This window comes from Pseudophryne corroboree, chromosome 4 (assembly GCF_028390025.1).
Source record: "Pseudophryne corroboree isolate aPseCor3 chromosome 4, aPseCor3.hap2, whole genome shotgun sequence".
In the NCBI taxonomy this organism is placed as follows: Eukaryota; Metazoa; Chordata; class Amphibia; order Anura; family Myobatrachidae; genus Pseudophryne; species Pseudophryne corroboree.
In genome coordinates, this window is record NC_086447.1 from 420,916,165 (window position 1) to 420,943,457 (window position 27,293).

At 46.7% G+C, this 27,293-nt stretch overlaps 1 protein-coding gene across 3 annotated transcripts in view; it reads left to right on the forward strand.

Annotated features, from left to right (window-relative positions):
* The first annotated feature begins 1,007 nt into the window (after positions 1-1,007).
* The window catches only part of SENP6 (SUMO specific peptidase 6), a 343,996-nt gene continuing 317,710 nt past the window's right edge, over positions 1,008-27,293 (forward strand). The window contains exons 1-3 of one of the 3 annotated variants that reach the window (XM_063916838.1): positions 1,008-1,334; positions 4,278-4,368; positions 26,723-26,786. In XM_063916838.1, coding sequence (XP_063772908.1) covers positions 1,301-1,334; positions 4,278-4,368; positions 26,723-26,786 — 189 coding nt within the window. In that variant the 5' untranslated portion in view covers positions 1,008-1,300. The remainder of the gene's footprint in view (positions 1,335-4,277; positions 4,369-26,722; positions 26,787-27,293) is intronic. The other 2 variants (XM_063916835.1, XM_063916837.1) reach the window with 2 other exon arrangements.

The following is a 27,293-nucleotide window of genomic DNA, read 5'->3' on the forward strand; positions in this document are numbered from 1 at the left end:
CCACTCAAATGCCCCCACAGTGCCAGATACACCTATGCCCCCACAGTGTCAAATACACATATACCCCCACAGTGCCAGACACACATATGCCCCATGTTGATTTTACTATTAAAGGCAGCACTTTTAGGTAGATTCACTTTTAGAGGCGACAGCTATCCCCCCACCCCCGTGTAGTTCAACAACAGCAGGGATGCCCATTAATGATCAAAGAATGCAGCAGCAGCAGCCACTGTAATTGGTGCCGGGGTCCAGCACCGCACACAATACAGGCAAGAAACTCTACATAAACTACACCCCCCAGCAGCCGCTGCTGCCTGCTGTGATCATTACTGGGCATCCCTGCTGGTGAGGAACTACACGGGGTGGGGGTATAGCTGCTGCCTCTAAAAGTGAATCTACCTACTGCCCGTGGGTGGCACCTCTGGGCGGCGCCCCCCCCCTCGGCTGGCGCCCATGGTGAGTGCCATCCTGGCCAATAGGAAGATACACCCCTGCAGGCACCAACTCAAAACGGAACTCAGTGCCCGGAGGCGGGGTTATAGAGGAGGTCCCTATGCATCCTGGGCCAGCTAAACTGTATCTGTTGGTGCCTCTTGATCCAGATCCACTCTACACCCCCTATGTTTCCCTGTGGAAACCTTCTGATTTGCATTTAATGTTCCTATAAACATCGATGTTTTATTGAAACTCTATTTTGGAACATCTTGACCGATTTTTGTTGTAGTAATATCCAAAAATACAAAATTGACCACAAAACGGTGGATAACACAAAATCGACTTTAAGCGAATATACCCCCAGGTTTTAACTTCTTCAACGTTTAGAAGCTAGGAAAAAATAATACAAAAATGCAAGTAACACAATGTCGCGGAGCAGAACCCAAAGTGAGAGCTTTTTCTAAACCATTACAGCCTGAACCGTGAGAGCATTATAGTAACAGGATCTATAGTAGCTGTGAGAGCGGGGATCCGATGGGCAGGTGGCGCTGCGCCGGCAGTATATTGCGCCCAGTGCGCTGTCAGTGCAGCAGTAATAATAATAACAACAACACTACTTGTAGATACATCCGCAGCAGCAGCAGATCCCCCCTCCCGGCCTGAGTGTGAGTGTGTCAGGCTCCTCCCATCACTCTCACTGCGGCCTCCTCTATCCTCATCCATCGGCTGAGGCCTGTGTGGCATCCCGGACCCTCACCGGCTGCCTTTACTCCGCTCTCACCTTGCGAGGCCATTTTCTTCCGGCCATTTCCTGCTCCCTCGCTCCAGCGCTTCAGCCTGTGCTAGTTATGGAGTAAGGCGGAAGATGGCGGGCGGCCGAGGGAGCCGCTTTCTGGAAGGTGAGAGTTGGGCCTGGCGTCGGTGTATACTGTGTCTGGCTCTGTCCCCTGTTGTGTCTGTGGGCGCTGCTCCTACATTGTCTGTAGACCGGTCTGTATAGGTCACTGTGAGCTGCTCTGTATGATGTGCAGCGCTCGCCTGATAAACAGACTGCAGTGTATGCTGTACTATATGTAGCTTGCTGGATTGTGTATCGGTTTTGCAGCTTGCATTGCATTACATTACATTACATTGTATTGTATCTATAGGGTTTTGCAGCTTTAATCTATTATAATGTCTGCCTGTTACAATGCCGCTGTGTTGTGTACCTGCTCAGCTGTGCACTGTTGCGTGCCTGCGCAGCTGCCTCCTGTGTGCCATGTTGCTTACCTGCTCAGGTGCCCCCTGTGCGCTGTTGCGTACCTGCTTAGGTGCCCCCTTTGTGCCATGTTGCTTACCTGCTCAGGTGCCCCCTGTGCGCCATGTTCCTTTATTACCAGATGTTTATATAGCGCACACATATTCCGCAGCGCTTTACACAGATTATTTGGTCATTCAAAATCAGTCCCTGCCCCAGTGGAGCTTATAATCTATATTCCCTACCACATGTACGTACACACACTCACGCTAGGGTTAATATTGTTGGGATACCGTTAACCTACCAGTATATTTTTGGATTGTGGGAGGAAACCAGAGTACCCGAAGGAAACCCACGCAAGTACGGGGAGAATATACAAACTCCACACAGTTAGGGCCATGGTGGGAATCAAACCCATGACCTCAGTTTTACGTGCCTGCTCAGCTGCCCCCTGTGCGCTGTATTGCGTGCCTGCTTAGGTGTTCCCTGTGTTCCTTACCTGCGCAGAAAACTAAATCCTAATTTCTAAGAAGCAGAGTAGTACTTTGCAATAATATATTGCAGAACAGAGCACCATAAGCCACAGGCTATCACAGGGTTAGGCAAAGTGTGGCACTCCAGCAACTGTGGAACTGTTGGGGCATGCTGAAAATGTAGCAGGGAATACTGGGATGCATGGTTCCACAGTAGCTGGAATGCTGGCTGCTGCCTTATCCCGGTCTAACCTTTTAATTCTTGAGTGCATTGGAAATCAGACATGCTTGGCAACTGTTGTATACTGTCTGGTATGAAAGGGAAATTCTGTCAATTTTTTTTCTAATATTTACTTTTGGTCTTGTGTTGATACATTGTATGAATTACTCTCCCCTCTGTTATGTATTTGGCAGGTGTAAGGAAAAGTGATGGAAGCTGACTTGCTCTCTGGAGAGATATTGGTGTGGTGCAAACTGCCTTCTTGCTAAAGTGGATGACGGAAACAGAGACATGGAAATTAGTGCATGTACAGTAAAGTCGTCTGCTTTGGTAAAACGGCTGTGTGTACCACACAGGTGTCTCTCTGTAGAGGTGAATGGCCCTTTAAAATAATTAGTGTCCGTTCTAGCAACCTGCACCTGTCATTACCTGTGCAGTTCTTCTTTCCTGTCTCTGCTCTGGTGCTGCTAGCACACTCTGGTCTGAATATCAGCACTGAGATACAGACCATGGTGTGCTAGAAGCACCAGAGCAGAGAGCGACCCCCAATGAAGGAAAGAGGAGCTGCACAGTTGTGACAGATACATGGTGCTAGAATGAACACTAATAATGCTAGTATGCTTTGAGCATAAGAGGCAGATTCCGTTATCCATGGTATATTCGCATGATGTGTTTCCCTGATTTAAGTGCCCACATATATTCAGTTAAAGATCCACAAAAAGCCCCTAGACAGCAGTTAACAGCTGCCCGCACCACTGATGGGTGTGCTCCAAAATGAACGTTAATTGCTGCATTGGGGTTGACAATGTAGCAATTAACAGCAAGTCTGTAATTGAATAGCTCTGGGCACTTTACCTAGGGGAGTATACCTCATGACTCAACTTGCATCCAATTGAAACGGCCCCTAAATATGTTTTTATACAAATTATGGCTTTTTTTTTTCTTCTTCTTTGTGTATTGAGAATTGTCTGCTCTACAAAGCTACCCTTTTTGTATGCTTGTACTTTTATATTAATAAAAAATAGAGTAAATACAATTGTCCCTATTTTGGATTTTTAGAAGACTCGTGTATGTTTTGTAATATACAGGTTGAGTATCCCATATCCAAATATTCCGAAATACGGATTTTTTTGTGTGAAATAGTGAAACCTTTTGTTTTCTGATGGCTCAATGTACACAAACTTTGTTTAATACACAAAGTTATTAAAAGTATTGTATTAAATGACTTTCCGGCTGTGTGTGTATAAGGTGTATATGAAACATAAAGGAATTGTGTGAATGTACACACATTACCTTCAGGCTGTGTGTATATGAAACATAAATGCATTCTGTGCTTAGACTTGGGTCCAATCGCCATGATATCTCATTATGGTATGCAATTATTCCAAAATATGGAAAAATCCGATATCCAAAATACTTCTGGTCCCAAGCATTTTGGATAAGGGATACTCAACCTGTATTCTGTATGCTAACATGTATGTATAGTAAAGATACTGTACAAATTGGAGTAGTTTGTGAATGATATTGTTTTTATTTTTGCAGTATTATGCTGTGCTGAAACATTTTGAGAAAACATTTACATAACGCTATCTGAAAGAAAAACATCATCATATGGCATTCACTATATTAAAAAGGCTTTATTACAGCACACTGTGATAAGTCTGACCCCAGTCTCCTAGAACATGAAATAAATGTGAAATATAAAATAAAAAGTTTTTAGTAAAATAGTACTACGTTTTGTTTTAATCATATTGCAGAAATCTAGTAATATCCTTGGGACACTATGCAGATGTATTAGGGATCATCGATCCTCAAGCAGCTGGTATTTGGTTTTATTTTAGTTATACATGCCTCTAAACAATAAGATTTATCCATGCTTTGTCTGACATGGACTGGCTCTGCTTTGTTTTAGCTTTGGATAGAGCACAGTCCAAGAAAGATGCAGGTTTTAGGAATAACTGGAGTTTTGGAAACCCGGATGAAAGTGATGATGTTGAAAAAGAGTAAGTACGGTTCTCTGAGAACTGAGACCAGTTTTTGATAGTGAATTGTAATAAGGCAGCATTTGCAATTTCACATTTCCCTGCTGATTTTTACTGGAGTATTGTTATTCCACTATATAATGGTATACATTACGTATTTTACTGTTTTGTTATGGCAGAACCGATTTGGGACACATTATCTAAATTAATTGTGTTGCAACAAGGTATCACAAAACAAAATAAACCTGTAAAAAATAATTAGCTACCTATTTTTGAGACGGTATCTTACAATAATCTCTTCCCTGTTCTAATAAACATAGGGGTCGATTCAATTCGGCAATTTATGAATAGCGCCGGGAATTAGCTCCCGACGCTATTCAATTCAGCTGCTAATTACCCGCAATTGTTGGGAATTCTTCTCTCATCCCCGGGGGGTGAGAGAAGAAAACCGACAAATGTGCGGCCGGCGCAAGGCTGATTCTGTCGGGAATCAGCATGGCCGCGGGTAGTTAAGTCGGAGAATGCCCGTTCTCCCGACAAAACTACCTGTTAAGTCGTCGAGAACGGGCTTTCGCCGACTTAACTTTAGCTGAATTGAATAGCGTCAGGAGCTAATTCCCGGCGCTATTCTTAAGTTGCCGAACTAAATCGACCCCATAGATTGTATAACAAAATAAACTAGAAATAGTAGTGATTTAAAGTAGCAAATTGCACCTAGAACATTTTTGTATCTTTTAAATAGGTTTTAAGCATGCATCTTTTCTTAGCTATTATCTATTTTCAAAATAGCTTTGGTTGGCAAACAAAAATGGCTCCAGACAAATGGCTACCACAGACTCTCTGATCTCATCATGTCATGTGATGAAGGAGGATGTCACAAGGTAGACCAAACTGAGAAGGATCTTCCAAAGTCCGTCTGCCACTATACAATTCAATGTGACGTTGGTTGCCATGGTAGTTAAGTAAAACGAATTACTAAAAGTAGTGTGAAATAAAAAATTAAGGGAAAAATCCTTAATAATAAAAGGCCATGGCTGCTCTTCACCTGTTATGTGCGCTGGCCTCTCCTAGAGGCCGACACATAGACCAAATGACTCACAGCTGAAAGTGAAAATGCAGGGAGATGCTACAACCACCTGCTGCTGCTAATATTAATAATACTGACCTGACAGTTTCACGCTTGCTGCACACGGAGAGAGTGGGGGTAGGGGCAGATAGCTACTGGGGGAGAAAGAGTGAGGGTGGGAAGTCTGGGGCAGATAGGATCTGGGGAGAGAGAGGTGGGGTAAGGGCAGCTAGGGACTGTGGAGAAGGGTCGGGGTATATAGGGACTGGGGAGAGAGGGGAGTGGTAGGGACAGATAGGAACAGTGGACAGAGAGATGCAGATTTTTTTTCAATATAGTCACCTCTGTGGTGCCGCCAGCACTGGAGGGCGCCCAACGGAGCTCCGTTACAGACACACACTCACTCTATATACACCCACACCCTGCACAGGCCATGCACAGACCCTCCGGCCAGCTGCCGGTGTCCTCTACCCCCAGACTGGTAGGGAGCTGTGCGGTAACTTATGAGCTTACACGTGTCAGTACTGGTGTATATAATGCAGCATAATTATAGCCTACCCATTACAGATATACAGCAGTTATATGTATAGAATGCTAACCAAACACACTCACTCACTCACTCACTCACTCACTCACTCACACTCTCGGCATGACAGAGCCCTGGCTCCCAGCAGGTGGACTTCCAGAAACCAGACCGCTCCTGTTTGAGTAGCGATACCCCCCCAATCCAGCCCTGGTGTCCCTTATTTTGACAGACTTTCAACTAATTTATTTTTAAATGTAAACAGGTATTTATGTATGAAAATTAGTTAGCAATACTAGAATGCCCGGTTTTATCACTGTTTGCACATACGTTATCACTAATTACATTGTTGCAGTGGTAACGCCTACACACTGCTGTATAGGGGTGTGTATCGGTTTACCGGCGGTCAGCATCCTGATGCCGGGACCCCGGCCACAGAATGCCAACGTGTGGGGGAGGGGCGAGCGCAATGAGTGGGAATAGTCCCCGTTGGTCGGCATGCTGACCGTTCTGATAGTGAGTGGGCGGGATGTAGGTGGAGGTGTGACTGTTGGTCCCCTGTATAGATACTTAGGAATTTAGATACTAAGAAATTTCTCTTCGTTGAAATCTGTATTTGTACAAAAAAGTAAGCGTAAAACATGAGGTAAACGTATGTTGTATGTAAATGGAACAATTTCTACTTATGTGAAGACATTTGTTTGTAGTATGTGTTTTTCTAAGACAATAAATGGAGATTATTACTTTAATTCATACTTAGATGGCCTTGTAGACAAAGAAAAAACAAAAAATTGGTAATTTGATGCATAGATCCTCTGGAATATTCTTTCTAAATAGATGATGTATGTCATCTTTTGTATGATGCAGTTTTCCTACAGAACATGTACAAATATGCATGGTCACTTACTGTGCTGCAGATGACCAATTCAAACAAGTGGGGACGAGGGCTTTGTGCAGACTGCTTTCTCAATTTAGTTCTGTCTGCAATGATGTGTCTACATAGGATCACTGATCTCTATGGAATTATTAATTCCACATGTCAAAAAGCAGCATGAAGGTGAGATGGATGTAAACTGACCTCGAGTCTGTGTGTAAATGTGTCACTATTCTGTATGTGATATTTCTGGTTGTACAGGACTGTGGATTATATATGATACTTTATGGATAAGGGATAATAGTTATAATCCTCTTGCAAGGTTAAGCGACTAAGTGCCAGTTTATTTAATATTTTATGTGAACTGCCCCCCCTGCAACCCCATCATGAAAGTGTTCTTTAGGTGCCTCAAGTAAATGGGGCACGTTTTGGGATGTCTTATTTGTAACTTTTTATTTTTTTTCTAGTTGGGTTCTGTGCGCTTCTCGTAGCAGCGCACAATGTGAGTGCTTAAAGCTGCAGGGACCTGTACTGGGCTTGCAGTGCTCCAGCTGCGGCGGGCTGCGTGGTGCACTCCGACAGGCACCCCACACAGCACTCCAGTCTCTACTGAGAATGCCTGTACTCCGGGAGCTCTTACCCTTGTAGAGGGTGCAGGAGTGGCAGCACTGTCCTGAATGAAAGCACCATCTTGCGGTGGTTTTGACTAGGCAAAAGGTAGTAGCACTTCTTCTCAATGCAGACACGAGGGGTGGGAGAATGTTGAGCACGGGAGACCTGCTGCTGCTGGTTTCCCTTGCCCAACAATGAAAAGTAAAGACATCCTTGCTGCACAGCAGTGGAGAAGTGAAACCCTTATGGCAGTGATTTTCAACCTTTTTTTACTCACGGCACACCGAACAATATTTCAAAATTGCCAAGGCACACTATCAGTTCCCGACAGACAAAAAAACAAAAACACACATTGGCCCTCACAGTGAAAAAAAAAATCCACACATAGGGGTAAATTTACTAAGGTGGGAGTTTTTTAGAACTGGTGATGTTGCCCATAGCAACCAATCAGATTCTACTTAACATTTGTCTAGCTGCTTCTAGAAGATAATAGATACAATCTGATTGGTTGCTATGGGCAACATCACCAGTTCTAAAAATCTCCCACCTTAGTAAATTTACCCCATACTGTACATTGGCCTACAAAGAAAAAACATTCACATTGCTCCCCACATAAATCCTATTGCTCCCCACATAAATCAATCACATTGCTCCCCACATAAATCATGTTGCTCACACATAAATCAATCACATTTCTCCTCACATAAATCCTATTGCTCCCCACATGAATTATTCAGATGGTTCCCCCCATAAATCCATAAATCCTATTGCTCCCCACAGGAGAGATAACATAACCAATATTAGCCCCTACCGGTCAGCTGTCGTCCTCCCTGTCCCTCAGTGGCGGGGGTAGTGCTGCGAATACTGAGCAGCAGGAGGTCGGGCAGGTGTGGATGTGGGTGGGCAAGGAAAGCTGTGGATGCAGGCGGGAACTGAAAGATGTGTATGCAGGTGGATGGGCTGGCTGGGTGGTGAGATGCGGCGGCTGTGACCTATGATATCACACCGCCGTGTCATCAAGGCATAGGTCACGGCCAGAGCATGACTGATCCTCTAAGAAGAGCCCGGGCCAACAGTGCACTTTGAAGGTGCAAGAAGCTGCTCTGGCTCCGCGGCACACCTTGCAACTGGTCGCAGCACACTAGTGTGCCACGGCACACTGGTTGAAAAAGCCTGCCTTATGGAATCGTGGCTCCTGCAAGGTTTATCCTCTCTGTGTAAGGCTGAACAATCTACTCTCTTTGGTAGCTGGCAGCCTGGGAAGCTTGAGTATTTGTATTTCTCTGACGTCCTAAGTGGATGCTGGGACTCCGTAAGGACCATGGGGAATAGCGGCTCCGCAGGAGACTGGGCACAACTATAAAGAAAGCTTTAGACTACTGGTGTGCACTGACTCCTCCCACTATGACCCTCCTCCAGACTTCAGTTAGAATCTTGTGCCTGGCTGAGCTGGATGCACACTAGGGGCTCTCCTGAGCTCCTAGAAAGAAAGTATATTTAGGTTTTTTATTTTACAGTGAGATCTGCTGGCAACAGACTCACTGCAGCGAGAGACTAAGGGGAGAAGAAGCGAACCTACCTAACAGGTGGTAGTTTGGGCTTCTTAGGCTACTGGACACCATTAGCTCCAGAGGAATCGACCGCAGGACCCGACCTTGATGTTCGTTCCCGGAGCCGCGCCGCCGTCCCCCTTACAGAGCCAGAAGCATGAAGAGGTCCGGAAAATCGGCGGTAGAAGACTTCGGTCTTCACCAAGGTAGCGCACAGCACTGCAGCTGTGCGCCATTGCTCCTCATGTACACCTCACACTCCTGTCACTGAGGGGTGCAGGGCGCTGGGGCGGGGGGGGGCGCGCCCTGAGGGCAATATTGCACACCTTGGCTGGCAAATATACACCATATATAGTCCCAGAGGCTATATAGGTGTAAATTAATACCCCTGCCAGAGTTTCAAAAACGCGGGAGAAGTCAGCCGAAAAAGGGGCGGGGCTAACTCCCTCAGCACACTGGCGCCATTTTTCCCTCACAGCTCTGCTGGAAGGAAGCTCCCTGGCTCTCCCCTACAGTCTACAACTACAGAAGGGTAAAAAAGAGAGGGGGGAGCACTAAATTTAGGCACAGAGTATAATATATATATATATATATATATATATATATATATATATATATATATATATATATATATATATATATATATATATATATATTTTCTCTATCGTCCTAGTGGATGCTGGGGTTCCTGAAAGGACCATGGGGAATAGCGGCTCCGCAGGAGACAGGGCACAAAAAGTAAAGCTTTAGGATCAGGTGGTGTGCACTGGCTCCTCCCCCTATGACCCTCCTCCAAGCCTCAGTTAGATTTTTGTGCCCGGCCGAGAAGGGTGCAATCTAGGTGGCTCTCCTAAAGAGCTGCTTAGAAAAGTTTAGCTTAGGTTTTTTATTTTACAGTGAGTCCTGCTGGCAACAGGATCACTGCAACGAGGGACTTAGGGGAGAAGAAGTGAACTCACCTGCGTGCAGGATGGATTGGCTTCTTTGGCTACTGGACATTAGCTCCAGAGGGACGATCACAGGTACAGCCTGGATGGTCACCGGAGCCTCGCCGCCGGCCCCCTTGCAGATGCTGAAACAAGAAGAAGGTCCAGAATCGGCGGCATGAAGACTCCTCAGTCTTCTTAAGGTAGCGCACAGCACTGCAGCTGTGCGCCATTTCCTCTCAGCACACTTCACACGGCAGTCACTGAGGGTGCAGGGCGCTGGGAGGGGGGCGCCCTGGGAGGCAATGAAAACCTATTTTTGGCTAAAAATACCTCACATATAGCCTCCGGGGGCTATATGGAGATATTTAACCCCTGCCAGAATCCGTTAAGAGCGGGAGACGAGGCCGCCGAAAAAGGGGCGGGGCCCATCTCCTCAGCACACAGCGCCATTTTCCCTCACAGAAAGGCTGGAGGGAAGGCTCCCAGGCTCTCCCCTGCACTGCACTACAGAAACAGGGTTAAAACAGAGAGGGGGGGCACTAATTTGGCGTTAGAAATATATAAAAAAGATGCTATAAGGGAAAACACTTATATAAGGTTGTCCCTATATAATTATAGCGTTTTTGGTGTGTGCTGGCAAACTCTCCCTCTGTCTCTCCAAAGGGCTAGTAGGTCCTGTCCTCTATCAGAGCATTCCCTGTGTGTGTGCTGTGTGTCGGTACGTGTGTGTCGACATGTATGAGGACGATGTTGGTGAGGAGGCGGAGCAATTGCCTGTAATGGTGATGTCACTCTCTAGGGAGTCGACACCGGAATGGATGGCTTATTTAGGGAATTACGTGATAATGTCAACACGCGCCAAGGTCGGTTGACGACATGAGACGGCCGACAAACAATTAGTACCGGTCCAGACGTCTCAAAAACACCGTCAGGGGTTTTAAAACGCCCGTTTACTTTAGTCGGTCGACACAGACACAGACAGGGACACTGAATCCAGTGTCGACGGTGAATAAACAAACGTATTCCTTATTAGGGCCACACGTTAAGGGCAATGAAGGAGGTGTTACATATTTCTGATACTACAAGTACCACAAAAGAGGGTATTATGTGGGATGTGAAAAAACTACCGTAGTTTTTCCTGAATCAGATAAATTAAATGAAGTGTGTGATGATACGTGGGTTCCCCCCGATAGAAAATATGGGCGGTATACCCTTTCCCGCCAGAAGTTAGGGCGCGTTGGGAAACACCCCTTAGGGTGGATAAGGCGCTCACACGCTTATCAGAACAAGTGGCGGTACCGTCTATAGATAGGGCCGTCCTCAAGGAGCCAGCTGACAGGAGGCTGGAAAATATAATAAAAAGTATATACACACATACTGGTGTTATACTGCGACCAGCGATCGCCTCAGCCTGGATGTGCAGAGCTGGGGTGGCTTGGTCGGATTCCCTGACTAAAAATATTGATACCCTTGACAGGGACAGTATTTTATTGACTATAGAGCATTTAAAGGATGCATTTCTATATATGCGAGATGCACAGAGGGATATTTGCACTCTGGCATCAAGAGTAAGTGCGATGTCCATATCTGCCAGAAGATGTTTATGGACACGACAGTGGTCAGGTGATGCAGATTCCAAACGGCACAAAGGTGTATTGCCGTATAAAGGAAGAGGAGTTATTTGGGGTCGGTCCATCGGACCTGGTGGCCACGGCAACTGCTGGAAAATCCACCGTTTTTACCCTAAGTCACATCTCTGCAGAAAAAGACACCGTCTTTTCAGCTTCAGTCCTTTCGTCCCTATAAGAGTCATATCTGCCCAGGGATAGAGGAAAGGGAAGAAGACTGCAGCAGGCAGCCCATTCCCAGGAACAGAAGCGTTCCACCGCTTCTGACAAGCTCTCAGCATGACGCTGAGACCGTACAGGACCCCTGGATCCTACAAGTAGTATCCCAGGGGTACAGATTGGAATGTCGAGACGTTTCCCCTGCGCAGGCTCCTGAAGTCTGCTTTACCAAGGTCTCCCTCCGACAAGGAGGCAGTATGGGAAACAATTCACGAGCTGTATTCCCAGCAGGTGATAATTAAATTACCCCTCCTACAACAAGAAAAGGGGTATTATTCCACACTATATTGTGGTACTGAAGCCAGAAGGCTAGGTGAGACCTATTCTAAATCTAAAAAAATTTGAACACTTACAAAGGTTCAAATCAAGATGTAGTCACTCAGAGCAGTGATAACGAACCGGGAAGAAGGGGACTATATGGTGTCCCGAGACATCAGGGATGCTTACCTCCATGTCCAAAATTTGCCCTTATCACTAAGGGTACCTCAGGTTCGTGGTACAGAACTGTCACTATCGGTTTCAGACGCTGCCGTTTGGATTGTCCACGGCACCCCGGGTCTTTACCAAGGTAATGGCCGAAATGATGGTTCTTCTTCGAAGAAAAGGCGTCTTAATTATCCCTTACTTGGACGATCTCCTGATAAGGGCAAAGTCCAGGGAACAGTTGGAGGTCGGAGTAGCACTATCTCGGATACTGTTACAACAGCAGGGGTGGATTCTAAATATTCCAAAATCGCAGCTGATCCCGACAACAAGTCTCCTGTGCTTAGGGATGATTCTGGACACAGTCCAGAAAAAGGTGTTCCTCCCGGAAGAGAAAGCCAGGGAGTTATCCGAGCTAGTCAGGAACCTCCTAAAATCAGTGCATCATTGCACAAGGGCCATGGTAAAAAAAATGGTGACTTCCTTCGAAGCAATTCCAGTCGGCAGATTTCATGCAAGAACTTTTCAGTGGGATCTGCTGGACAAATGGTCCGGATCGCATCTTCAGATGCATCAGCGGATAACCCTATATCCAAGGACAAGGGTGTCTCTCCTGTGGTGGTTACAGAGTGCTCATCTTCTAGAGGGCCGCAGATTCGGCATTCAGTTTTGGATGTTGGTGACCACGGAGACCAGCCCGAGAGGCTGGGGAGCAGTCACACAAGGAAAAAATTTCCAGGGAGTGTGATCAAGTCTGGAGACTTTTCTCCACATAAATATAGCTAAGGGTAAATTTATAATGCTCTAAGCTTAGCAAGACCTCTGCTTCAAGGTCAGCCGGTATTGATCCAGTGGGATAAAACATCACGGCAGTCGCCCACGTAAATAGACAGGGCGGCACAAGAAGCAGGAGGGCAGTGGCAAAAACTGCAAGGACTTTTCGCTGGGCGGAAAATCATGTGATAGCACTGTCAGCAGTGTTTCATTCCGGGAATGGAAACTGGGAAGCAGACTTCCTCAGTAGGCACGACCTCCGCCCGGCAGAGTGGGAACTTCATGGGGAAGTTTTCCACATGATTGTAAACCGTTGGGAATTACCAAAGGTGGAAATGATGGCGTCCCGTCTGAACAAAAAACGGGACAGGTATTGCGCCAGGTTAAGAGACCCTCAGGCAATAGCTGTGGACGTTCTGGTAACACCGTGGGTGTACCAGTCGGTGTATGTGTTCCATCCTCTGCTTTTCATCCCTAAGGTACTGAGAATTATAAGACGTAGAGGAGTAAGAACTATACTCATGGCTCCGGATTGGCCAAGAAGGACTTGGTACCCGGAACTTCAAGAGATGCTCACAGAGGACTTATGGCCTCTGCCGCTAAGAAGGGACTTGTTTCAGCAAGTACCATGTCTGTTCCAAGACTTACCGCAGCTGCGTTTGACGGCATGGCGGTGGAACGCCGGATCCTAAGGGAAAAGGCATTCAGGAAGAGGTCATTCCTACCCTGGTCAAAGCCAGAAAGGAGGTGACCGCACAACATTATCACCACATGTGGCGAAAATATGTTGCGTGGTGTGAGGCCAGGAAGGCCCCACGAAGAAATTTCAACTCGGTCGATTCCTGCATTTCCTGCAAACAGGAGTGTCTATGGGCCTCAAATTGGGGTCCATTAAGGTTCAAATTTCGGCCCTGTCGATTTTTCTTCCAGAAAGAATTGGCTTCAGTTCCTGAAGTCCAGAAGTTTGTCAAGGGAGTATTGCATATACAACCCCCTTTTGTGCCTCCAGTGGCACTGTGGGATCTCAACGTAGTTCTGGGATTCCTCAAAACACATTGGTTTAAAACCAGTCAAATCTGTGGATTTGAAGCATCTCACATGAAAAGTGAACATGCTCTTGGACCTGGCCTGGACCAGGCGAGTGTCAAATTGGTGGTTTTTTTTCTCAAAAAAAGCCCATATCTGTTTGTCCATTCGGACAGGGCAGAGCTGCGGACTCGTCCCCAGTTCTCTCCCTAAGGTGGTGTCAGTGTTTCACCTGAACCAGCTTATTGTGGTGTCTTGCGCCTACTAGGGACTTGGAGGACTCCAAGTTGCTAGATGTGGTCAGGGCCCTGAAAATATAGGTTCCAGGACGGCTGGAGTCAGGAAAACTGACTTGCTGTTATCCTGTATGCACCCAACAAACTGGGTGCTCTTGCTTCTAAGCAGACTTTTGCTAGTTGGATGTGTAATACAATTCAGTTTGCACATTCTGTGGCAGGCCTGCCACAGCCAAAATATGTAAATGCCCATTCCACAAGGAAGGTGGGCTCATCTTGGGCGGCTGCCCGAGGAGTCTCGGCTTTACAACTTTGCCGAGCGGCTATTTAGTCAGGGGCAAACACGTTTATAAAATCCTACAAATTTGATACCCTGGCTAAGGAGGACCTGGAGTTCTCTCATTCGGTGCTGCAGAGTCATCCGCACTCTCCCGCCCGTTTGGGAGCTTTGGTATAATCCCCATGGTCCTTTTCAGGAACCCCAGCATCCACTAGGACGATAGAGAAAATAAGAATTTACTTACCGATAATTCTATTTCTCGGAGTCCGTAGTGGATGCTGGGCGCCCATCCCAAGTGCGGATTATCTGCATTACTTGTACATAGTTACAAAAATCGGGTTATTATTTGTTGTGAGCCATCTTTTCAGAGGCTCCGCTGTTATCATACTGTTAACTGGGTTCAGATCACAGGTTGTACAGTGTGATTGGTGTGGCTGGTATGAGTCTTACCCGGGATTCATAAATCCTTCCTTATTGTGTACGCTCGTCCGGGCACAGTATCCTAACTGAGGCTTGGAGGAGGGTCATAGGGGGAGGAGCCAGTGCACACCACCTGATCGTAAAGCTTTACTTTTTGTGCCCTGTCTCCTGCGGAGCCGCTATTCCCCATGGTCCTTTCAGGAACCCCAGCATCCACTACGGACTCCGAGAAATAGAATTATCGGTAAGTAAATTCTTATTATATATATATATATTTTGTGTGTGTGTGTGTGTGTGTGTGTGTGTGTATATATATAATCAGCTATAAGGGGATATAATTCAGTTAGTCCCTGTATTCTATAGCGCTCTGGTGTGTGCTGGCATACTCTCTCTCTGTCTCACCAAAGGACTTTGTGGGGTACTGTCCTCTGTCAGAGCATTCCCTGTGTGTATGCGGTGTGTCGGTACGGCTGTGTCGACATGTTTGATGAGGAGGCTTATGTGGAGGCGGAGCAAATGCCTGTAAATGTGATGTCACCCCCTGCGGGGTCGACACCTCAGTGGATGGTTCTGTGGAAGGAATTACGCGACAGTGTCGACTCCTTGCATAAAAGGTTTGACGACATACCTACTATGGGACAGCCAGCTTCTCAGCCTGTGCCTGCCCAGGCGTCTCAAAAGCCATCAGGGGCTCTAAAACGCCCGCTACCTCAGATGTCAGACACGGATACTGACTCCAGTGTCGACGACGATGAGACTAATGTAACTTCCAATAGGGCCACACGTTACATGATTGAGGCAATGAAAAATGTATTGCACATTTCTGATGTTACCCCCGGTACCACAAAAAAGGGTATTATGTTTGGAGAGAAAAAACTACCAGTAGCCAGAGGATAGGTCACGCTGGGAAACATCCCCTAGGGTGGATAAAGCGCTCACACGCTTGTCAAAGAAGGTGGCACTACCGTCCCCGGATACGGCCGCCCTGAAGGAATCTGCTGATAGAAAGCAGGAGGCTATCCTGAAGTCTATATATACACACACAGGTGTTATACTGAGACCAGCTATTGCGTCAGCATGGATGTGCAGTGCTGCAGCTGCGTGGTCAGATTCCCTGTCGGAAAATATTGATACCCTAGACAGGGACACTATATTGCTAACCGTAGAGCATATTAAAGACGCACTTTTATACATGAGGGATGCACAGAGGGATATTTGCCGGCTGGCATCCAAAATTAGTGCAATGTCCATTTCTGCCAGGAGAGGGTTATGGACTCGGCAGTGGACAGGAGATGCAGATTCCAAAAGGCACATGGAAGTTCTGCCTTATAAGGGTGAGGAGTTGTTCGGGGATGGTCTCTCGGACCTCGTTTCCACAGCAACAGCTGTGAAGTCTACATTTTTACCCCATGTTCCCTCCCAGCCAAAGAAAGCACCGTATTATCAGGTACAGTCCTTTCGGCCCAATAGGGGCAAGCGGGTTAAGGGCGCGTCCTTTCTGCCCAGAGGCAGAGGTAGGGGGAAAAAGCTGCAGCATACAGCCAGTTCCCAGAAGCAAAAGTCCTCCCCCGCTTCCTCTAAGTCCACAGCATGACGCTGGGGCTCCACAGGCGGAGCCAGGTACGGTGGGGGCCCGTCTCAAATATTTCAGCAATCAGTGGGCTCGCTCACGGGTGGATCACTGGATCTTTCAAATAGTATCTCAGGGGTACAAGCTGGAATTCGAGACGTCTCCCCCCCGCCGTTTCCTCAAATCTGCCTTACCAACCACTCCTTCAGGCAGGGAGGCAGTGTTACAGGCAATTCACAAGCTGTATTCACAACAGGTGATAGTAAAGGTGCCCCTACTTCAACAAGGACGGGGTTACTATTCCACAATGTTTGTGGTACCGAAACCGGACGGTTCGGTGAGACCCATTTTAAATTTGAAATCCTTGAACACATATATAAAAAAATTCAAGTTCAAGATGGAATCGCTCAGGGCGATTATTGCAAGCCTGGACGAGGGGGATTACATGGTATCACTGGACATCAAGGATGCTTACCTGCATGTCCCCATTTACCATCCTCACCAGGAGTACCTCAGATTTGTGGTACAGGATTGTCATTACCAATTCCAGACGTTGCCGTTCGGTCTATCCACGGCTCCGAGGGTCTTTACCAAGGTAATGGCCGAAATGATGATACTCCTTCGAAAGAAGGGAGTTTTAATTATCCCGTACTTGGACGATCTCCTGATAAAGGCGAGGTCCAGGGAGCAGTTGTTGGTCGGGGTAGCACTATCTCGGGAGGTGCTACAACAGCACGGCTGGGTTCTAAATATTCCAAAGTCACAGCTGATCCCTACGACACGTCTACTGTTCCTGGGGATGGATCTGGACACAGAACAGAAAAAAGTGTTTCTCCCGGAGGAGAAGGCCAAGGAGCTGTCATCTCTAGTCAGAGGCCTCCTAAAACCAAAACAGGTGTCGGTGCATCACTGCACGCGGATCCTGGGAAAGATGGTAGCTTCCTACGAAGCAATTCCATTCGGCAGGTTCCATGCAAGAACCTTTCAGTGGGACCTATTGGACAAGTGGTCCGGATCGCATCTTCAGATGCATCGGCTGATAACCCTGTCTCCAAGGACCAGGGTGTCTCTGCTGTGGTGGCTGCAGAGTGCTCATCTTCAAGAGGGCCGCAAATTCGGCATACAGGACTGGGTCCTGGTGACCACGGATGCCAGCCTTCGAGGCTGGGGGGCAGTCACACAGGGAAGAAACTTCCAAGGACTATGGTCAAGTCAGGAGACTTCCCTGCACATAAATATTCTGGAACTGAGGGCCATTTACAATGCCCTAAGTCAGGCAAAACCCCTGCTTCAAAACCAGCCGGTACTGATTCAGTCAGACAACATCACGGCGGTCGCCCATGTAAACCGACAGGGCGGCACGAGAAGCAGGACGGCGATGGCAGAAGCCACAAGGATTCTCCGATGGGCGGAAAAATCACCTGTTAGCACTGTCAGCAGTGTTCATTCCGGGAGTGGACAACTGGGAAGCAGACTTCCTCAGCAGGCACGACCTCCACCTGGGAGAGTGGGGACTTCATCCAGAAGTCTTCCAAATGATGGTAAACCGTTGGGAAAGGCCACAGGTGGACATGATGGCGTCCCGCCTAAACAAAAAGCTAGAAAGATATTGCACCAGGTCGAGAGACCCTCAGGCGATAGCTGTGGACGCTCTAGTGACACCGTGGGTGTACCGGTCGGTTTATGTGTTCCCTCCTCTTCCTCTCATACCAAAGGTACTGAGGATAATAAGGAGAAGAGGAGTAAGAACTATACTCATTGTTCCGGATTGGCCAAGAAGAGCTTGGTACCCGGAACTTCAAGAAATGATGTCAGAGGACCCATGGCCTCTGCCGCTCAGACAGGACCTGCTACAGCAGGGGCCCTGTCTGTTCCAAGACTTACCGCGGCTGCGTTTGACGGCATGGCGGTTGAACACCGGATCCTGAAGGAAAAGGGCATTCCGGAGGAAGTCATTCCTACGCTGATTAAAGCTAGGAAAGATGTGACCGCAAACCATTATCACCGCATTTGGCGAAAATATGTTGCGTGGTGTGAGGCCAGGAAGACCCCAACGGAGGAATTTCAGCTAGGTCGATTTCTGCACTTCCTGCAGTCAGGGGTGACTATGGGCCTAAAATTGGGTTCCATTAAGGTCCAGATTTCGGCCCTATCGATTTTCTTCCAGAGAGAACTGGCTTCACTACCTGAAGTTCAGACTTTTGTTAAGGGAGTGCTGCATATTCAGCCCCCTTTTGTGCCTCCAGTGGCACCTTGGGATCTCAACGTGGTGTTGGATTTCCTAAAGTCACATTGGTTTGAGCCACTAAAAACCGTGGATTTGAAATATCTCACGTGGAAAGTGGTCATGTTGTTGGCCTTGGCTTCGGCCAGGCGTGTATCAGAATTGGCGGCATTGTCATGTAAAAGCCCTTATCTGATTTTCCATATGGATAGGGCAGAATTGAGGACTCGTCCCCAGTTTCTCCCTAAAGTGGTATCCGCTTTTCATCTGAACCAACCTATCGTGGTGCCTGCGGCTACTAAAGACTTGGAGGCTTCCAAGTTGTTGGACGTAGTCAGGGCCCTGAAAATCTGTTTCCAGGACAGCTGGAGTCAGAAAGACTGACTCGCTATTTATCCTGTATGCGCCCAACAAGTTGGGTGCACCTGCTTCAAAGCAGACTATTGCTCGCTGGATCTGTAGTACGATTCAGCTTGCACATTCGGTGGCTGGACTGCCGCATCCTAAATCAGTGAAAGCCCATTCCAGAGGAAGGTGGGCTCTTCTTGGGCGGTTGCCCGAGGGGTCTCGGCTCTACAACTTTGCCGAGCAGCTACTTGGTCGGGGTCAAACACATTTGCAAAATTCTACAAGTTTGACACCCTGGCTGAGGAGGACCTAGAGTTTGCTCATTCGGTGCTGCAGAGTCATCCGCACTCTCCCGCCCGTTTGGGAGCTTTGGTATAATCCCCATGGTCTTTACGGAGTCCCAGCATCCACTTAGGACGTCAGAGAAAATAAGAATTTACTCACCGGTAATTCTATTTCTCGTAATCCGTAGTGGATGCTGGGCGCCCATCCCAAGTGCGGATTGTCTGCAATACTTGTATATAGTTATTGTTTAACTAAAGGGTTTTCTCTATCGTCCTAGTGGATGCTGGGGTTCCTGAAAGGACCATGGGGAATAGCGGCTCCGCAGGAGACAGGGCACAAAAAGTAAAGCTTTTTCCGATCAGGTGGTGTGCACTGGCTCCTCCCCCTATGACCCTCCTCCAGACTCCAGTTAGATTTTTGTGCCCGGCCGAGAAGGGTGCAATCTAGGTGGCTCTCCTAAAGAGCTGCTTAGAAAAAGTTTAGCTAGGTTTTTTATTTTACAGTGATTCCTGCTGGCAACAGGATCACTGCAGCGAGGGACTGAGGGGAGAAGGAGTCAACTCACCTGCGTGCAGGATGGATTGGCTTCTTGGCTACTGGACATCAAGCTCCAGAGGGACGATCACGGGTACAGCCTGGATGGTCACCGGAGCCACGCCGCCGGCCCCCTTGCAGATGCTGAAGACAGAAGAGGTCCAGAATCGGCGGCTGAAGACTCCTGCAGTCTTCAAAAGGTAGCGCACAGCACTGCAGCTGTGCGCCATTTTCCTCTCAGCACACTTCACACGGCAGTCACTGAGGGTGCAGGGCGCTGGGAGGGGGGCGCCCTGGGAGGCAAAATGATTACCTATAAAGGCTAAAAATACCTCACATATAGCCCTAGAGGCTATATGGAGATATTTAACCCCTGCCTGATTTCTCTAAATAGCGGGAGACGAGCCCGCCAGAAAAGGGGCGGGGCCTATCTCCTCAGCACACGGCGCCATTTCCTCTCACAGTTCCGCTGGTCAGGACGGCTCCCAAGTCTCTCCCCTGCACTGCACTACAGAAACAGGGTAAAACAGAGAGGGGGGGGCACATTTATGGCGATAAATTGATATAACAAAGCAGCTATAAGGGAGCACTTATTATAAGGCTATCCCTGATATATATATAGCGCTTTTGGTGTGTGCTGGCAAACTCTCCCTCTGTCTCCCCAAAGGGCTAGTGGGTCCTGTCTTCGTTAGGAGCATTCCCTGTGTGTCTGCTGTGTGTCGGTACGTGTGTGTCGACATGTATGAGGACGATATTGGTGTGGAGGCGGAGCAATTGCCAAATATGAGGATGTCACCCCCTAGGGAGTCGACACCGGAATGGATGCCTTTATTTATGGAACTACGGGATAGTGTCAACACGCTAAAGCAGTCGTTTGACGACATGAGGCGGCCGGACAATCAACCCCTTTCAGTCCGTCTGGTTCGGGTAAATGCGTTTTTTTTGTTTTGCCAAGTACGTGGATTACAATAAAAGAACCGGACACTGGATCAGGTGAGTATAATTTTATTTTCAGGTACCCCGGACGTCGACATCGGAGACGTGGCCAGAGTCGGCATGTCAACATAGGTAAGTATGTGTGCCGGCATGTATGTAATAAAGTTATACTTTCACGGTGTTTGTGTCCTGTTTTTTTTTTTTCAGTAGAACTACAGGTACCAGCGGGCCCGTTGCCCCCCCCCCCCCCGCATGCTGGTACTTGTGGTTCTCCAAGTACCAGCTTGCGGGGGAGGCTTGCTGGGACTTGTAGTTCTTCTGCAAAAAACAATATTCTTACATTTTCAACAAGGCTATCAGCCCCCCATCCGCAGTCCATGGATGGGGGGGACAGCCTCGGGCTTCACCCCTGGCCTTGGGTGGCTGGGGGGGGGGACCCCTTGATTGAAGGGGTCCCCACTCCTCCAGAGTACCCCGGCCAGGGGTGACTAGTTGGGTATTTAATGCCACGGCCGCAGGGAGCGGTATAAAAGTGTCCCACGGCTGTGGCATTATCTGTCCAGCTAGTGGAGCCCGGTGCTGGTACAAAAAATACGGGGGACCCCTACTCTTTTTGTCCCCCGTATTTTTTGCACCAGGACCAGGCGTAGAGCCCGGTGCTGGTTGTTAAAATACAGGGGATCCCCTGTCATTTCCCCCCCCCCCCTGTATTTTGGCAACCAGGACCGGCTCAAAGAGCCCAAGGCTGGTTATGCTTAGGAGGGGGGACCCCACGCCATTTTTTTTTTCAGATTTTTACCCCATTCCATTAAAAAAATATATATATTTTTAAAAATATATAAATAATACTTGTGCCTTCTAAATAGACAAACCAAGTACCTAATCCCTTCTAATATAAATAGATATGCTATTACCAATAAAAAAAACATGTTTTAAAATTTTTTATTAGATTCCGCCAGCAAAGTGTGGCGGATTGAAAATGACGATTTTACTGTCTAAAAGCACTGTTGTCGAATTTACAATCTTCAATTGAATATACTTTTGTCGAAATGCCGCATCTGTACCATTGCAGAAATGTCGAATTTGACAAATGTCGAATTTCAAAAAGTCGAATTTGGAATGGCCGTTTTTTTGAGGAAAAGTACTGAATTGCATTGTCGATTTTTTTTTTTATTTTTTTTTGGGCGAAAATGTCCCGTTTTTCGACATTTTCGGGAATTCGACCGCAATTGCATATACCCCTATAGCTAATAGAATGATTTTCTTTTTAATTTTTGTAAATTGAGCTGACGTTTTACTGTAGTTTACGCTAAATTACATCAAGTACAAACAGAAAAAATAACTTGGGCTCTCATGGCCTGATTCTGATTTGGAAGTAAAGCAAAATAGGAAGTAACTTTGTATCTGGAACAAACCATGTTGCCGTTCAAGTGGAGCAAATATATTTATAGTTTTTGCTCTGCAGGGTAAATACTGGCTGATTTTGCATGTAGCCCACACATGTTAAACAGCTTTATTTTTGCACTGCAATTTGTCAGTTTGTACACACCCAAAAATCTTTCTGCACATGTTGCATCTGTCCCACCTGTAGTGCAGCATGGGTTTGCCCAAGTCCCCTTTCCCCTCTCCTTTTACCGCCAAATCAGAATCAACTGACCCAAAGGATAAACGTACCAGCTAACTGGGGGGGAAAAAAGGGGGGAGGGGGTTACTCTGTACCCTGATAACAAACGCCCTAAACATTTTAATATTTAACAAAAATGTGACATACTGAAGCAAAAATGACTAAATGTAACAATTTATTAAAGCAGGTTATTAAAGAACACACCTTAGGAAACTGCAGTGTTGCATATTTTAGCTACTATAAACTATTGCAAATCTAACTGAAGCTGCTTTCCATACACTGAGCAGACGCACGGAGCAGCTGCCATTATGCAGACTATTGTGTAGAACGCTCAGGCCTGGAAAGTTGCCACTTATGTTCACGTTATACTCTTGCATCAGCCCAAATCTACTTCAAATTATACCCCTTTTACACTCTCACTCCCGGGATGCTTCCCGGGATGCATTCCCGGGACTGACCCCTTTCACACTGCACTAAGACCTGGGATCGACCCGGGACAGCCCCATTTACACTGATCCCGGGATATCCCTGCAAATGCATAAGTATGTCATTAGAAATGGCCTTGGGCTCAGAAAAGATGACATCATCTTTTCTGAGCCCAAGAAAGCTCCAATCCGAGTCCTTTTAACAGTCCCGGGATAGTGAATCCCGGGACGGACCCTTTCACACTACACAGCTTCCCGGGACGGTCCCGGGACCAACCCTGGTCGAGACCTGGGTTGAAATCCCCGGGATGCTCGACCCGGGAAATTGTCCCTGTACCCTTTCACACTGACAAAAAACCCGGGATGATGCGCGTTCACGTGCAAAATCCCGGGATTTTCATGCGAGTGTAAAAGGGGTATAAATCTTCCTCCGTTATTAAGGAACTTTAGCAGCTGTAGATGCCATCCTGGTGAGACTACTACAATGCCAGGATGCACACTGTGCTTTCAGAGATCTGAAGAGATTTTTGTTTTAATACCTTAACAGTAATTCACACCCATATTTGCTTGGTCGTATCTGCTGTTCTACAAGCTTCTGTATACCTGTTTTATGTGAGATTGCAAATGTTTTTATTGAGCAATGTTTCAGTCATTATACTAATGATCATTTTTATCATGGTCTTTTATTTAACAAATGTTGCAATAGCTTTTATTGTTACTGAATGATTCAGTGTAGGACTCCAGCTCTATATCAGGAGTGGGGAACGTCCGGGCCGTATAAGGCCCACAAAGCCACTTCATCCGTCCGGGCCGTATAAGGCCCACAAAGCCACTTGATCCGTCCCGGCCAGGCTCACCTAACCGAGGGAGATGCTGTGCGCCCGCTGAGATTGTATTACCAGTGGGCGCCGGCTCCTTCCCTCATCGGCAGCTGAAAAGCTCAGGCTTCCGGCTCGGACAGTGTGCAGCTGTGTGCTATGGGTCTTTCCCATAGTTCCGAGGAGCGGGCGGCCAGGCAGAGTGCAGTGGAAGCAGGAGCGGGGCTGGTTAATGTTTTGTTTTGTTTTGATTTTTTAAATGTGTGTGTGTGTGTGTGTGTTAGCGGCGCTACTAGAGGGGGCATATCTAATGGGGCACAACAAGTGACTGGGGGCATATCTAATGGGGCACCACAAGTGACTGGGGGCATAACAACTGGGGGCATAACTGATGACTGGGGGCAGGCTAATTTTTAACTTTTTTTTATGGCCCCCAAAGGATTTAATAAATATCCAAATGGCCATTGGTAGAAAAAAGGTTCCCCACCCCTGCTCTATATCTACCAGAGGCATAGTTACAAAGTGCTGGGGCTCTATGCCACCAGTATAATGAACTGGGTTACCAAAGACAAAACATTTATTCATACCTGTTTCACAGCAAGTAGAATTTAAATTAGTCTTCCTAAATCCTTGGTCACCACCAAAGAGAACGCCAGACACTCACAAGTGGGGGAGGGGGGGGGGGGCTAGTTTTGTAGTTTTGATAGGCATACCCAGGAAGTCCTGGCTTTCATTGTTTACTGCTAACAACATATAAGGGTTTTAGGGTGTAAGTTTTAAATAATCTTGATCGGGGCCAAATTAAGCCTTGGAGGGGCCCGGGGCACTTAAGGCAGGAGGGCCCTGCCCCCAATCCTCCGCCCCTCCACATCTGGTCAGCACCACCTTCACTTGTCATCCTGCCAGCTTCCACTTTACCACTATGGGACTGGACAGTGCAAGTGTTAGTGCAGCAGTGTGCTCTGTGTGGGGAGGGACGGGGGTGGCACAGGACACAGACACTAAATCTAGCCTGCTGAGGGGGAGGGGGGGGGGGGGTAGAAATGTTGTGATCCATGGGTCGCTTACAGCCCTGTCCCCCCTCCTATCTCCTCTGGTTGGCAAGCTTCATCAGCAGCTCATGAAATCTGATGTTTTTGTGTCTCTACACTGCGCACACTTCTGCTTGTGTTCTGGTTGTTAGGTTTTTTCTTTTGCTGGTGATATTATGGGCCCTACACACTTAAAGATCTAACTGAACAATATGAACGTTCTCGTTCATTAATGAATGAGAACTCATACATATCACTCAGTGTGTAGACACCAACGATGAACGATGCGCGGCCCCGCGCTCGTTCATTGCTTGTGCCGGGTCGCTTATACATGCATGCCAATATGGACAATCTCGTCCATATTAGCATGTAGGGCTATGGGGCCGGGTGATGGAGTGAAGAAACTCGCCCCCCTTTCCCCACCACTGGGTCGGCCGTATCGGCAGTCGGGCACCTCGGCGGCACATTCCGGCGTGTGTATGGCCCATTATGGTGCTCCGGCCGGGGTGGTCCCTTGACAGAGCCTGGTGTACAGTGAACCCTGCCCCCCCCCTATCCCCCCCTTTTATCAGGCTCTGTTCTTGATCTAAAATCCTGCCCATTATACCGGGTGTGGAATTACATAAGTATCAGAAATAGACATATTGCTTTGCAGCACAGTGTTTGCCTTTGCAAGTGAGTGAGACTTTTGTGAAGTGTGGCCTGCGATGTGAATACAATAAATGTAATCAATATGTACAGTATTAACCGTAAATGTATTGCAGTGCATTTCAATATTCTGCTTTTGGAAATACCCTCGATGCATTACTTCATTAAAGCTGCAGCATCTTTTTTGACACGTTCCAAAAGATCTTTCAAGCAAAACCACAAAAAGTGGACGCTTATACTTAAAGTACTAAAGCTGTTTCGTCTGTCAAATTCTAAGAAGGCATTGGGCCAGAGTGATAAATACTACAGTGATAAACTACGAGCCAATCGGCTCCCAACTGTCATTTTTTAAACACAGCCTGTGACATGGCAGTTAGGAGCTGGTTGGTTGTTACTTTATCACTTTCCAAGGCTTGACAAATCTGGGACATTATCTCTTTTATAACCACCTACACCAATCAGAGCATAGACTTCATCTGCATGTACAGAAGGATGCTTCCTCATCTTAGACAAAAGGAAGCACTGACTAGCTGCTTACTTCCTATTATGACCTGAGTCTTATGTGCAGACCTGCATGGCATGCCAACAGTGCTGCAGAGCATGTCTTTGTGAGGCTGTCTTGAAGTCTAACTTATTTAAGGCACTAAGGTCCAGATTTATCAAGCCTTGGAGAGTGTTAAATTGCACGGTGATAAAGTACCAGCCAATCGGCTCCTAACTTTCATTTTTCAAGCACTGCCTGTGACATGCCAGTTAGGAGCTGGTGGGTTGGTAGTTTATCACCGTGCAATTTATAACTCTGCAAGGCTTGGTAAATCTGGGCCGTAGTTTAAGTTACCCATGCTATGCACCACAATAACCTTATGCATTAGGAGTATATTCTAAGCATTTGTGGTATTAGTATCTGGTTCCTTTCTATAGACAGACCGTTAAAAGATAGACAGTCATTAGTTAGACACTATATGGCCGACAGTCAAGAGTCAGACAGGGTCAAAAGTCAGACGCAAAAAAAAGTTGTTTTTTTTAAATGTGTTTTTTTACAACTTTTACCTCATTTACTATCCATGTCACAAACTATTACCTTTTAATAAAGTTGTGGTGAGCGAATGAATTTGACTAAATTTGGGTTAAAAATGTTTAAAACTGCAAAAAAACAAAATTATATATTTTTTTGTCTGACTTTTGACCCTGTCTGACTTTTGACTGTCGACCATATAGTGTCTAACTAATGACTGTCTTATCTTTTAACTGTCTATGAGCTATACCACACCCTTAATATCGTGGCATTTAATGCGTTTCGATACCCAGCTTGATGGTTATAATACTAGTAGTTGCACATGTATTAATGAAACATTTTGTTTTGTTTTTATAGTGAGGTAAATTTGCTCAATATAGAGGAAAGTGATGGGGTCAACTCACAACTTACTGAACAAAAGGCAAGTTACGATTATTTCTATGTTTAAATACTAATGCAGTATTATACTAAATATACTGTTCTCACTGATATCTTAAAGTTGCCAAACATACAGTACTGCAAGTCTGATAACCATTTTGGTTTAAAAATAAACGTTTGTGTATGACTGTATAGAAGAGGCCTCATACATCTAGCCTCAATACTCCATGCAGCGCAAGATGCATACGCCAGGTCCCGTGCAACTCTAACGTCCGGATTCTTTATGCCAAAAATGCATCAAGGTTGCAATGAAGTGTGGCCAGGACCCACCAGGAGTCTGTGCTGATTAATTTGCTGTGACACTTGTATAGTGTACAGGGGAGAGGGTTTTAACGCATACTAAACTTGCTGTTGTGGAAATAATGTGCAATTCATATGATTAAAAAATCCATATATTTTATTTATAAAATGTTCATAATATTAAGAATACTAGTTCTGAAGAAACACCGTATCTAAATATGGGTGACCTAATACCGGTATACATAAACAG